We start from the raw sequence: 12,982 nt of genomic DNA, 5'->3' as shown, positions 1-12,982 counted from the left end.
TTTTAAGGCCAGATAATTTTATGGCCACTGTTAAGTGCTGTAATTTATGTAAACAAAGATAATGGTAAGTGCGGAAAAAAAACAACTTGTGTTTCAAAACCTACATTCCCTGGGGACAGGGATGAGCATCTCTCCTTCAGGAAGGAAAGCTGAAGGGCAGGAGCAAAGCTTCCTCTGAGAGCCTGACAATGGAGCATGGCACTCCCATCAGAGCTGGATATTCCTACATGCATGCCCGTACACGCAACCCAGCGGGGATACATTTCCAAGAATCCCCACAAAATTCTACAAAAAAAACAGAGGCAGAACAGCATCAGTGAGAGGAGAACCAGGATGAAAATGAAGCACAGGGTGGTTCTCGGACACACTATTCATGGAAGAGACATGGGAAGAGAGCAGCAGAAAAAGTTTGGAGAAGCAGATGCCCTGGGACCAGGCTGGTGAAGAGAACAGGAAGTACTTCATCAGGAGCTAGGCTCTGGTCTTATTAACCAAAAGGGATGGGGTATGAAGCTAATGACCATAAACCTCTGCAGGAGACATATAGGTGAAATATTAGGTGAAATTATAGAGAGGTTACAACAGCCTGAGCGGTGAACCACCCTGAGACGGAAACGCCAAGGGAGCACTGGCAGTAGGGACACCTAAGGCTAAGGCAAGACAACAATCTGTGCCAGAGAGGTGGTTTGGGGATAATGAGATCAGTCCTGTCATAGTTAAGAGTGAAGGTCTAGATGACTCACTAGAAATCCCTGCTGACCTGGATGATATACCAATAACCCCATGGGCTGCCTGTCCCCAGCCTCCATCATGAGACCGCTGGCCTCATCCAGCTGCCTGCCCTCCAGTTCTCTTTGGCTGCCTGCTTTTGAAACAAGCTTTCAGAGGGTTTAAAAACATTTTCAGTGCTGTTTTCATGCATGCTGAAAGTGTTTTGCTGGTCAGAAAAGTGCCAGAAGAAGGAAGATATCTTGGTCAGCAGATTCAGCCTGTGAATCCAAAGCCACATTAACTAAATTTAGAGGAAAATAGTTTTCTGCAGTTCCCCTAGGTATTTTGGCTGTGCATTCTTAAGAGAGGGTGAATTAGGTTTGTTCATGGCTTTTCAGTCCCCTGATAATTTTGCAAGTCTAAAATCATGAGGTTTATTGTAAACATAGCACACTAGATCTGAGGCTGAGAGAAAATAAGCAGGGAACCTCTTTGCACATTCTCAGTACTGTCCCTTTTCCAAGCGAAAGCACCCTTTTTACACTCTCGTGTTGGCCTTGGACATAACCTTTCCTCACCACTTGTGGCTCCCACGTCTTAGTGAAGCAGGACTTTGCTCGTGCCCCAGAGCCCTTGCAGCATGTCCAGAGCCGAGAAGCATAGTATATTGTCTCACTGTAGCTATAATTGGGGTGAATCATGATGGCTCCCACATTAGACTGCTCAAGAAATCTCTTTAGAGCAGATACAGCAATAGCTTCAAGAAATAACTTCACTGGCGTTTGCTCCATATGGATTAATGTCTCCTCAGGGGCCGTGGCTACCATCCCAAACAACATTTCTAGGGCTTGCGTGGCTACATCCTTTTCCTGTGAATCAACATTGGCATCTGCTCTTCCAGAGCATTCAGGAGAAATATTTGCTGTTGCCTGGAGACTAAGACAGGATAAAAAGTATCGGGAGCCCTAAATTATTTTTGCAGCTCTTCCTCTGATGCCGTGCCACTCCCAGACAATCTCTTTCACTTAGCAGTTGTGTGTCTCACGGGTTCTTCAACCTGTGGAATAGGTACGGTTATACTCTCCAAGTGCTCAAAATACTTGAAAGTCCTCCCAGGCTTTCACGTGAAAGGAATCACATAGCAGCAAAAAGCACATCCACTATAAGGGCCGACGAGACTCTGTCTGTCTTTGTCAGCGTCACCATTATTTGCACTTTCTGTCCACCCCAGGAAGGAGATAAGCCTTCCTGGAGAGACAGAACAGCCGCACTGAGAAGCGGCCTTTCGCATCGCACCGACCCCCGCTGGATACGTGCGGGATGAGGAAACTTCCTTCCACCCAGAGGTGCAAGCAGACTCTGGAGCTGACAGTCACGTGCTGCTCACAGCCTCGCAACCCACAGGATCCTGCATGGAAAAATTTCACTTCCATGTGTTGACTGAGTTAATGTGGTGGGGAGAGTGGGTGGACATAAAATGGAACTATGAAAAGAGATTAATTTGCAGCTGAAGGCCAGGCAGCGGGAACGCCAGCCCTGTGTTTGCTCAGAGAGCGGCAGCTTAGACTGAAACCTAGTTGAAAAGAAGAGGTTAAGGCAGTGGTAGTAAAAAAAATCAAAACTGGGGAAAAAAAAGCAAAAGTTAAGCAAAGCCTCTCTGGAAATTAAGACGTGGAATTCAAAACATTTGCAGTATAATAAACCCAACCGAGCCCATAAAGCTGCACCAGCCAAAAGGAGGTCTGTTCTGCCTACGAGGAAACACGAAACCGCGTCATGCCTGGCAGCAGCCGCCCCTTGGTCCCGTTTCCTCCCTGCTTTATTGCAGAATTGTGCTGCTGGGTGCCCTCGGCTATGTTTAACGCAGCGTCTGTTTCCACTCTAACCCCTTCACTTTGGAGGGGGTGGATATAAATCAGCTGCGGAGCTGCCCACAGGGCTTAGTCACAGCAGGTATTGGTTTAGGGTGTCTTAGAGGAACTTTTCTTTTCTTCTGGAAGTATTCTAGGGAATAAGCGCAGGCTTTGTGAGGAACAGGCACTGTTCCACGGGCCAGAGTGTCCAGACAAAAGACATTTTACATCACCCAGCAGAATCCTCTTCTAACGTTTCAGGCTGAGCGCTCCAAAGACTGCTGCCCCACAAGGCCCCAGAAGACACTTGCAGAGTCCGCACTGAGCAAGCCTCCTGGCCCCCCTGGTGCTCCCAGGAACGCGCCTGCCCTGTCTGCTGCCCCTCACCTCAGGGCATTCTCTGTGCTGGGTATCTCCCCTTCCTCCCAGCTTCCTCTTGCCCCAAACTCCTGCACGCTGTTGGCACTGGGGCCAGACGCCTCTTCTGCACACACACTGCCTGCTGCACCTCCTTCCTTCGAGCTCCCAAAGCCTCTTTCTCGAGATTCAAGCACACGCCAGATTTCCCCAACGCAGGCCACACAAATTGTAGCAATTAGCAAGCGTAAAGGGCATGCTGTGGCTTTCTCACGCATTACTGCATCTTACTACTCATTCCTCTCCCTGGGCACGCTCATCATATAGCATACGGTCAGCAATACTATTCAGGCCTTCCCTACAATGCTGCTTGAGCCCCACTGCAGAGACCCAGTTCATAGTGTTCATGCATCCAACCACCAGTAGTTAGGAAGTCTTCAGATTCAAGATAGCACGGTATCTCCCACCATTGCCAGGCCTATGTTGCGTGGACTTGATCTCTAGCTTTTCTCATGCTTCCCATCTTTAACTGTGACCTTTCAGTTCCTGTCCCACCACGACATCTTTGCTTTGTGATGCCTGGCACGCCCAGCATGCCTTCTGTGATTTGCAACAGCAGCTCCCAGTTCCATTTAAGCCCAGCCTCTCCCAGCAGGAGATTGGAAGTCCAGATCTGCTTTTAACTGTCTTCCAGGAGTATTTATACTCTTCTCAGTTTATCCAAGTTCTTTCTTTTCTGCCTCCCAATCTCATTACAGTGCTGAACTTTGAGCATTTCAAGGGGGTTTTAAGTGGTATTTTATTGTTACTTGCAATCCTGGAACACCACATACTTATCAGCGAGTGGCTTTGGGCAAAGGTTGGCCAAAACTAGACCATAACCAATCACCTTTAACAACAACAACACAGTAACCCTATTCCACTTCACACCTCTCACCTACAGAGATGCTTCAGAAGTGAGAAGCTTCATTTCCACAGCCCGCAGCTGCAAAACTGAAGGTGATTCAGTACAAGAGCTTCATGTGGCCCATAGCAATGTGGCCTAGTTGCCGAGACACCTACAGCTGCCATGGGTGCTGGGAAGGGGGAGGCAGCTACCAGATGGGATCCGAGCCACCTGGAGCTCCGCAGATCAAAGTCACCGCATTCCTCCTGACTGAGAGGCAACTGGCACAGAAAGCCGCACACACTGGCTGTAATTTCCAGAGACAGCTAGACACGGTGAAGGTGCAGTTCAAGAGTTACCAGAATTCTAAGCCAAAAAATATGTATCAGCTAATGCCTGCTGCCCAAACACATGGACCCAAGCCCCTGCCAGGGACACAGCAAGCATCCACGACTGTAACCAGAAGTGCACAAGGAACAGCCAGACAGAGTCACCACAGGTGCCCCTCTGTCCAGCAGTAAGAGCTGTGAGTGCAACTTGAAAATTGCACCAGTGCACTCATGTGGGAGCAACAGTGCCAGCACACAGATCGGCCAGCCCTTTCCTTCTGGCCACGTGAGAGTCCCGTGCAATGAACAAATGATCCAGAGCACTGACAAGCCCTCACGTCAGAGAAGCGAGTCCCTCACAATCATCCTTCCAGGAAGGGCTCTGTACCCTTCTGAGCCTTGGCTAGGATGTTACAAACACGCAGCCAACCTCTTGGGGTGACAGATGAGAGCCCTCCGAGAAACAATGCACTCACAGCTCATCCAAGGGAGCAGAAGTCCCTGCAGACTAGCTGCTGCCATACACCCAAGCCACAATGAACCTTAATGATACCGAACCAGGCAAACCCCATGTTGCTGGAGGCTCTCACGTGCACGCACTCTCTCTTATAAATTATTACAGAAAGTAAATGCCTGATGGTGCCTGCTCAGCTCTTCTGTGTTCCCCGTGTGACCGAGCCCAGGATGAATTTCAAAAAGCAAAGCACCAAGTGACAGAGACTAAACTCATTGAAGAAAAACAGTGCTGGTATCCCAGAACTAGTGCCCTGGAAAGACAAGGGAAGTATACAAGCACCGCAAACAAAGACCTACTTTTAGCACAGCTTCCCAGTTGTTTGTCATACCAATAGCACCGTGCAACTGTACAGCTATTTCTTCATCAATTATTAACTGTGCAAAGACTATCTGTTTGAAGAGCCGTGCAGAAAGTCCAATGAGGAAGCGGGCAGTTTCAGCTCCACACGCACACCCTGCAACAGGCTCAGGATCCTCCCCAGATCAGACAGGCCCCGCGCGTCGGGGCAGAGGCTCTGCTCCCAGCAGCTGGGAAGGGGCAGGCCCAGGCTGCAGGTGGGCACGGGCCTCCCAAGCCACAGCACATCCTTGGCGTAGGCCCACTCGCACGACGGATCTGAAGGCCACAGAGTAGCACTGGGCTGTGCCCGAGGCTCTTCTCTTGCATGCTGACCATGCTGGGTGCTAGTTACATCAGCACCTGCTGAGTGAACTCCGCATGTGGCTTTTGTACTGCTCATGGGAACCAGCCCTTAGCAGCCATGCTCCCCTTCCACCATCTTTCTTCTGCTGAACTCACCTTCATTGCCAGACCACACAAGAAAGTGCGTTGCACAAAGCCAGCAGCAGGAAGGTGCGTCGGTGCAAGCCTCAAGGTATCCCACAGCTTTTGTTTTGCAGGAACTTTTCCAATGAGTTAGGAAACGTCTCTCCCTAACGTTGAGGCATGTCAAGACAACTGACCGAGCAGTGGTTCAGCAGCAATATTCCACCCCCAATTTGGAAGCGAGCTGGAACAGCTTCAGATGCAGAGTGTCAAGCCTCCTCCAGAGAGCTCAGAGGCGAAGAAAACAAGAGCAGCACCATGAGCAGCACTAGCAGAGAGCAGCCCCTGAATACAAACACTGGTCGAAAAAGTTTCCGGGATTGGTGACTGATGGTCCCATGAGTACAAGAGCCTGAATGCAACATTAGGATCAGCTGTACGTACTTTGCTGGGGGTTTACATTCTTCTCCCTTGCAAAATGCCCAACAGCCACTCCGCCACCAAGGCCCACCACCACTAACAAGCTGGGCCAGAGATCTGGGAAACCTACACCACTCGGCACCCTGCCAGAGCCTCACCCAAAGCACAGCACAGGCCGTCCCCCACCTCCAGGGGAAAGGGTCTGCTCCTTACAGCAGGAAGAGCCAGCCCAAGGCACGAGCTACATCAAGCAGAGAGAAGATGGCAGGGACAGAGGGGGCAAGAGGAGACGGGAGGGGGCTTCTAAAGAGACAGAGGGCTGGAGGCCAAGGCCAGGCACTCACCTGTGCTGACCTTCATACCCCTGAGCTGGGCAGGCTGACCAGCTGCACCTGCAGGAGTGAAGGAGGGTGCTGAGCACCTGGTGGGTGCCTCACGGCAGAGGGAGAGAAACAGCCGCATGTGAGCGGCCACCTAAAGCTAGCGCCTCGATTTCTGCAAGTAAAACCACTGTCAGTTTCTTGAAAAAACTTGGGGTTTATTGATTTAAACTGCAAACAGTCGTTACAAAAGAGATTCTCTTTTAAATAAACTCACACAAAGAGGAAGAAAAAGCAATGTAGTGAACAGTAACAGGGGGGAAAAAAAAAATTACATTCATTATTCTCTTTGTGCCAGTCCCGTTCACCTCGGCAAGGAAAACTCCAAACTTGGATACAGAAACGCAAAGACAAACTGTATTTGGAATGTCTTCAGATAGGCACTTGGAGCTCAAGGCTTGTCTCCTTGAAACTATACAAAAAGAGGAAGAAAAAGGTCTTCCTTCCACACTGCCTCGCACAGAGCTCACATATGTACATTCTATAGCCCACGTAGGCAAGACCCAGGGCAGGGGAAGAGGAGGAGGAGAGGAAAGGCAAAGAAGCACAATAACTCAATTTGCAGTCCAACACAAAAAAAAAAAAAAGGAGGGGGGAAATTCTAAAATAAATAATCCAAACACAGTTTTTTGCATTTTTTTTAAATTAATTTTTCATTTTTTAAAATAAAATAACCAAAAAAAGTGTAAAGTTACAAAAAATGTCATTGTAGTATAATATATTAAACTGTGGGGAAAAAAAAGGAAAAAGACACTTCACAATCTTAAGATTAATATGGAAGATCATAATTTAAACATAAAAGAATATATTCTATGGATTCATCATCCCGATAAATATGAACAAAATTAACAAAAAAGCATAGGTTTTGGCAATAAATACGTTTTGATAAGTTAAATAAGCTTTTTTATATTGTTGTGCAGTGACAAGCAAAATTCGCTCTCCAATTTCTGAAGTTATACAAAATTAAAAACCCAGAAAAAAAAAATAATAATAAAAGCTCGGCGTGAGTGCTCTAAGATAGGTCTAAGGTACTCTAGAGCAAAACCATTAAAGCTATGTCTACTGGAACTTTGTTTACACGAACGTGTGTATGTGTGGAATGACTTCTGTCCGCCCCACCCCCTCGATTTCTTTATTTGTTTTTAAGATGTCACACGAATACACGGGGAACTTTTAGCACCAAAATCGAGTCTCTCACAGCACAGTCCACCTCTTTGTTTTCCGTCGTCTTCTTCGCTCGTCGTCCTCCCGGCCGAAGTTCCGCTCGTGTCACAACCGGTCGGTTCTCAGCTCGCCCTCCCCACGGGCGGGCGGAGGGGCGAGGCGAGGGGCTGGATGTTAACGCTGCCACGTGCCTGCAGCTGGGGGGCCCGGGGGGCGGTGCAGGAGGCGGCCAGCGGGGGGAGCCGGGTGCGGGCACGTCCTGCACATCTGGAAGCGCGCAGAGCTGCGGTGCCCTCTGCAGCCAGAGAGGTAATAGAGTCACAGTGAAAGTGTTACAAGGCACTAATTTTGTAAACGTTATTGCTTCTCGTCGTAATTTGGCACTTAAGGTTGGAGCCGGTGGGTGTGCGACAGGCAGGCGGACGCGTTAACATCCAGCTGGGGGGAAACGGGGGGTGGGGAGGGCGGGGGATCAGCTTAACATCGCCACCGAGGGGGGAGCGGGAGGAACCCGCTTATTAGTCGTCGGAGATGGAGAGTCTGCTGAAGATGGGCAGGCGCCTGGAGGTGTCCAGGATGGGCGAGTCGGAGCCGCTGTGGCTGCTGCTGGAGCTGCTCAGATAGCCCTCCTGGTCGGAGAGCGAGTCCTGAGGGCTGGGCGGCGAGTCGAACATGTGGGGGGACTCGGACATGGGCCTGAACAGGAAGGTGGTGGGGGAGCTCCCGCCGGGCACCGGCACCCCCACGCTGGGGGCGAAGAGGCTGACCAGCTCCTGGCTGGAGAAGGTGAAGGGGTTGCTGGCGCAGTCGGGCAGCGTGGGGGAGCCCAGCAGGTCGTCGGCGCTCAGCATGGGCGGCGGGGTGACGGAGGTGGGGCTGTCCAGCAGCCCGGGGGCGGCGGCGCTGGGGAAGCCGGCGAAGCTGAAGCTGTGCTGCAGGCGGGGTCTGTCGGCAGCGGGGGGCTCCCGGCCGCCCGCCACCGCGCGCCGCTCCTCGGCGTTGTGGATGAAGTGGCAGCGCGGCCCGTAGGGGCAGAAGCCGATGGTGTGGAAGGTGCGGCAGAGCTCGGTCTTGTACTTGGGGTGGCGGGTGAGGCTGCGCAGCTCGTGGATGCCGTGGGCGAACTGGCACTTGTCGCCGTACTTGCAGGCGCCGTTCTCCTCGAAGGGGCGGCACAGCTCCGTCTTGTAGCGGCTGGAGTTCACTTGGCCCCCGGGCTGCTTTTGCTGCAGCAGCCGCTCGCCGCCCTCCGAGAAGGAGCGGTCCCGAAAGCGGCTCTCCCGGGGGCCGAGCGCGGGCGCGGGCTCCGCTTTGAGGCCGCCCAGGAGCTGGCTCTGGTGGAACTTGGCGTTGGGCAGCGTCACCGAGTGCCTCCTAGGGAAGCCGCCGCCGGCCGGGGTGCCCACCGCCTTCCTGTCCAGCAGGCACCCGCCGACCCCCGCGGGGCTGTAGTTCAGCATCTTGCTGCTCTGCGGGCGGAAAGGAAGCAAGGGCCGGTCACTCGCACCGCCCGGAGCGGAGGGGCCGCGGCCGTCCCGCAGCGGAAACCCTCCCCGCGCCCGGCCCCGACGGCCACCCCTCCCCACGGCCCGCGCGCAGCGCCCGTTCCGAAGAAAGCGCTGAGAGCGGCCGCGCGGGACGACCACGCGCTACGGAACACGCCCAGCCCCGGGCGCGCTGCGCTGCGCTGCTCGGCCCCGCGAGCCGCCCTTGCCCGGCGGGAAGCGGGTCCCCGCCGAAGCTCGGCCCCAGCGCTAAAGTCCCTCGCGAGCAGAAAGCGGGAAGGAAAGAAAAAAAAAATAAAAAATAAAAGCGCAAGCACGGCAAAAAGCTCCCGAAGTTGGGAGAAGCAACGCCCCGACGGCGGCGCTCACCTTGCATAAAACTTCGCTCAGGTCGAAGATGGTGGGCGACACCAGGGCCGTGGACATGTTGCTGTTGGGCGAGCGCGGGACGCGGAGGGCAGCGGCACGCGTGGAGGGGTCGCGCTGCGGGAAGGGCTCGGCCTCCGCCCGGCTCAGTGCCGCCCCTGCCCTGCCCGGCCCCGCGCCGCCCGCCGCTCGCTGCGCGGCGGGACGATGGCACTTATAGAGTTTCGGCCTTACCCCGGGAGGAGGGGCGGCGGGAGGAAGGGGAGGAGGAGGAGGAGGAGGAGGAGGATGAGAGGGCGGGGTGAAGAGCACGGCGGCTGAGTCACCCGCGGGCGGGCGGGCCTCGCAAACTTTTTGGGAGGAAGGGGGGGGGGGGGGGGAGGGGAGGAAAAAAAAAAACAAAGGCAAGAAAGGGGCGGAAAAAAGCGCGTTCCTGCGAGAACGGCTCCGTGTTGCGCCTTTCCCCTCCCCCTCCCCGTGCGTCCTGCGCGGCTCTGTGCGCTCAGCCCGCGGCCATGTCCCGGCGGGCTGCGGGAGGGGCTGGCTCGCGTCCGCGTCACTCGAAGTTACTAAAACACGGGCTTAGAAGGATGCGTGATGGGTTCTGTTCCCCCTCCCCCCCGTGCGCTGCCGTTCCGCTCCGCAGGGCTCAGGGCTGTAACCCTGCGGAACCCCACCGCGACGCCGCTCGCAGCGGTGCGGGTACGGCGGACGCGGGGCCGTCCCGGGACGCAGCGCCGCGCGGGGGGAGCGGGGCACGGCCCCGACCAACGGCCGCAGCGCGCGGGGCTCGGGGCCGCGCTCTGCCCTCCTGCGGGGTCGGGGAGCGGCCGAAGCTGCCGCGGGGGCCCTCCGGCTCTCTTTTCGCACTGTTGCTCTTGTTGTTTACTTAAGGGGAGCAGCCCGGTTACCCTCGCCGGCAGCGGGCACTTCGGTGCTCTGGACGCGGTGCCCGTTCCCAGGGCTCTCCGCCTCTATAATTAACCACGCGTTAATTGCCGGGCTGGAAACGTCACTGCGGGGACTTTCCAAAGCTCCCGAGAGCCGCCAGCGGTCCCCGCTTCGCTGCCCCCCCCCCCCCCCCCCCCACGCCGTGCGCTGCTTTGGGCCGCCGGGGCCGGGGCGGGGCGGGCAGCGCGGGGCCGGGAGGTGGGCGCGGCAGTGGGAGCGCGTTGCTGGAGGAGGACGCTGAGCAAGTGGACGAGTGCGCAGTGCGGTCGGCGCAGCCTGCGGCGTTGCTGCTGCCCGCTTCTGGTACGCGTCCCGGAGCGCGCAGGGATGGGCTTCCCGGACCACGCGCACATGGAACGCAGCGATTAAAAACTGCTGTCCCCAACCAGGATGGCGAAAAGCGGGGGCGAAACGGGGGATTACAAGTGACGTGCTGAGCCGGCAGGGGAACGTTCCCCACAGAGCGCACACGGAGCTGTGGGCAGCGGGCACTCAGTGGACAGCGCTGCCACCCACCACCTCTGGCTGCCCGGGGTCCCATCCGACCTGGCCTTGAACGCCTCCAGGGATGGGGCACCCACAGCTGCTCTGGGCAGCCTGTGCCAGTGCCTCACCGCCCTCTGACACCTAACCCAGATCTCCCCGCTTTTAGTATAAAGCCATTCTCCTTTGTTCTTGGGCAGAGCAGAGGGGGACAATCCCTTCCCTCTCCCTGCTGGCCACCCCTGTGTTGATGCAGCCCAGGATGTGGCTGGCATTTTGGGCTGCAAGTGTATCTTGCTGTTTCATACTTTTCATCCATCAGGATCCCCAAGTCCTTCTCAGCAGGGCTGCTCTCAGCGAGTTCTTCCTGCAGTCTGTACATACATCTGGAATTGCCCCGACCAAAGAGCAGTACCCTGCAATACCCTTATTGAACCTCATTATGCTCTCATGGGCCCACTTTTCAAGCCATCCAGGTCCCTCTGGATGGCATCTCTTCCTTCTGTTACATCAACTGAACCACTCAACTTGGTGCCATCAGCAAACTTGCTGAAGGTGCACTCTATCTCACTGTATAGGCCATTGATAAAGATGACACAAGTGTAAACAGAGTCAAAGAAGCCATCTGACAAATAGATGGAGGAAAAGTCCCTGGAGACCTGCTTTGGCTTGTTCCCACCGCAGCCAGTTTCCGAGGTTCCAGGTTGGGAAGCTGCCATCGCCCAGAGGTTCCCTCCCATGGTTCTGGAGATGGGACCCCCCACAGGCACCCAGCACTATGCTGCAGCCATGCCATGTGCGCACTGGTCTCAGCACACTTCCTGCCCGCAGTACTGCTGGGCTGCCAAGTGAGCCAGTGCTGGGCAGCCACTGCTCATACCTCAGGGGTCAGGTGCTATTTTTGCTGGCTGTGCCCCTGGAGGGGCAGAAGTGCCTTTCTGCAGGTTGCACTGGGCCCCCCCACTCTGGGTACCTTTGCAGCACTGCGGTGAAGCAGGTGGCTGTCAGCAGTGCCAGGCAAATAATGTGAGCCTTTAATCCTGCAGGCTTTGCACCTCTGAGTGACCAAAGCCCATCCAGGATGAGCTCATGCACAGGACAGCATTGCCAGCAGGTAACTGGGCTGGCCCTGGGCTGAGTGCCCATGGTGAGGGCTCAGGGCCCTGTCAGGCACAAAGGGTGGAGGCAGTGCATGGCCTCGAGGAAGGGCCGCACGGATGTGGCACTGCAGTGCTGACAAGATGCTGCAGTGGGAAAAGCAGAGGTGTTCTTCCAGCGGGTGCCGGGTGAAGAAATTGGCTGAGCCCAATTGGCCCGTGTTACAATTTCCAGTGAAAACGCCAATGTGTTTGCAGATCACAGGACAGCACGCCAAGGTCCCGCTGCTCACCACGACCAACCCCAGCCCCGCACTGCAGCCAGGGCCGGGGATGACCACAGGGCCACAGCAGGGTGGGATGAGGGGGGTGGGAGAAAAGAGCAGGAGCAGGGCAGTACAGATCACAGAAGCCAGTCAGGATTCACAGCTGTCCTCCCGCTCACAGGCCTGGCATGGCAGCGCAGTAACACAGCAGCGCGGTAACACAGCAGCGCAGTGTGCCTGGTGCCCGTGCCAGCTTCCAGCAGGAGCAGCCCTGGCTGCAGAGTTATTCAGCAGACGTCAACCGGTGGAATGTTTCCGTGATATTTTTTTCCCCTGAAAGAATGTGCTAGGACTAAATGCTTTCACCTTTTTCTTTTCCTTTTTTTTTTTTTTTTGAAGAGAAGGCCTAACGTGCCTTGAGGGCCTTCAGGCCTCAATGTTGGCCTGCTGCATGGTGCTGTGTCCCATGCGTGGGGCTCCTGTCGTACCCACTCCCGGGAGGACATTCCCAGGGAGCTCTCCTGTTGGCACCTTTGTAACTAAGGCTCTCAGAGAGGATGGGTTTCCTCTCACCCAGGTTTAGGTGCCTAAAAGTTAGGTGTTTAAGCCTAATTAGTTGGCCAGGCTTCTTGCATAGTCAATGGAGGCAAATAAGCACGTCTAGCATGTGATTCACGTTGGCTATCTGTAGCATTTATCTGAGGGGCTGACTCACTCGAGCTGAGTGCCCGCTTCTCTCTGCAAGTCTCAGGCAGGTGGGTGACTTGCTTAGGGCCCGACAGCTGATTTGTGGCTGCCCTAAACTCAGTTCCCACCCTGCAGCCTGTCTCTGGGACCCCCACCCCGTTTCCCCTAGAGGCCCTATGTGCAGCCCTGCCGAGCAAGGCTTGGTCGCAGCCTTGCCAAATCATACTATCAGCCCCTATCGCCTC

At 55.0% G+C, this 12,982-nt stretch overlaps 1 protein-coding gene across 1 annotated transcript; it reads right to left on the bottom strand.

Moving 5' to 3' along the window:
* On the bottom strand, positions 6,356-9,467 carry ZFP36L1 (ZFP36 ring finger protein like 1). The gene is made up of 2 exons (XM_021403758.1): positions 9,257-9,467; positions 6,356-8,851 (listed from the first exon to the last, which is right to left on the bottom strand). Exons 1-2 carry the CDS (start codon positions 9,311-9,313, stop codon positions 7,901-7,903), a joined length of 1,008 nt encoding a protein of 335 aa, XP_021259433.1. The 5' UTR covers positions 9,314-9,467; the 3' UTR covers positions 6,356-7,900.

This window comes from Numida meleagris, chromosome 6, assembly GCF_002078875.1.
Source record: "Numida meleagris isolate 19003 breed g44 Domestic line chromosome 6, NumMel1.0, whole genome shotgun sequence".
Classification (NCBI taxonomy): Eukaryota; Metazoa; Chordata; class Aves; order Galliformes; family Numididae; genus Numida; species Numida meleagris.
The sequence above is the reverse complement of the archived record's forward strand: the minus strand, read 5'-3'. Positions and strand labels throughout refer to the sequence as shown.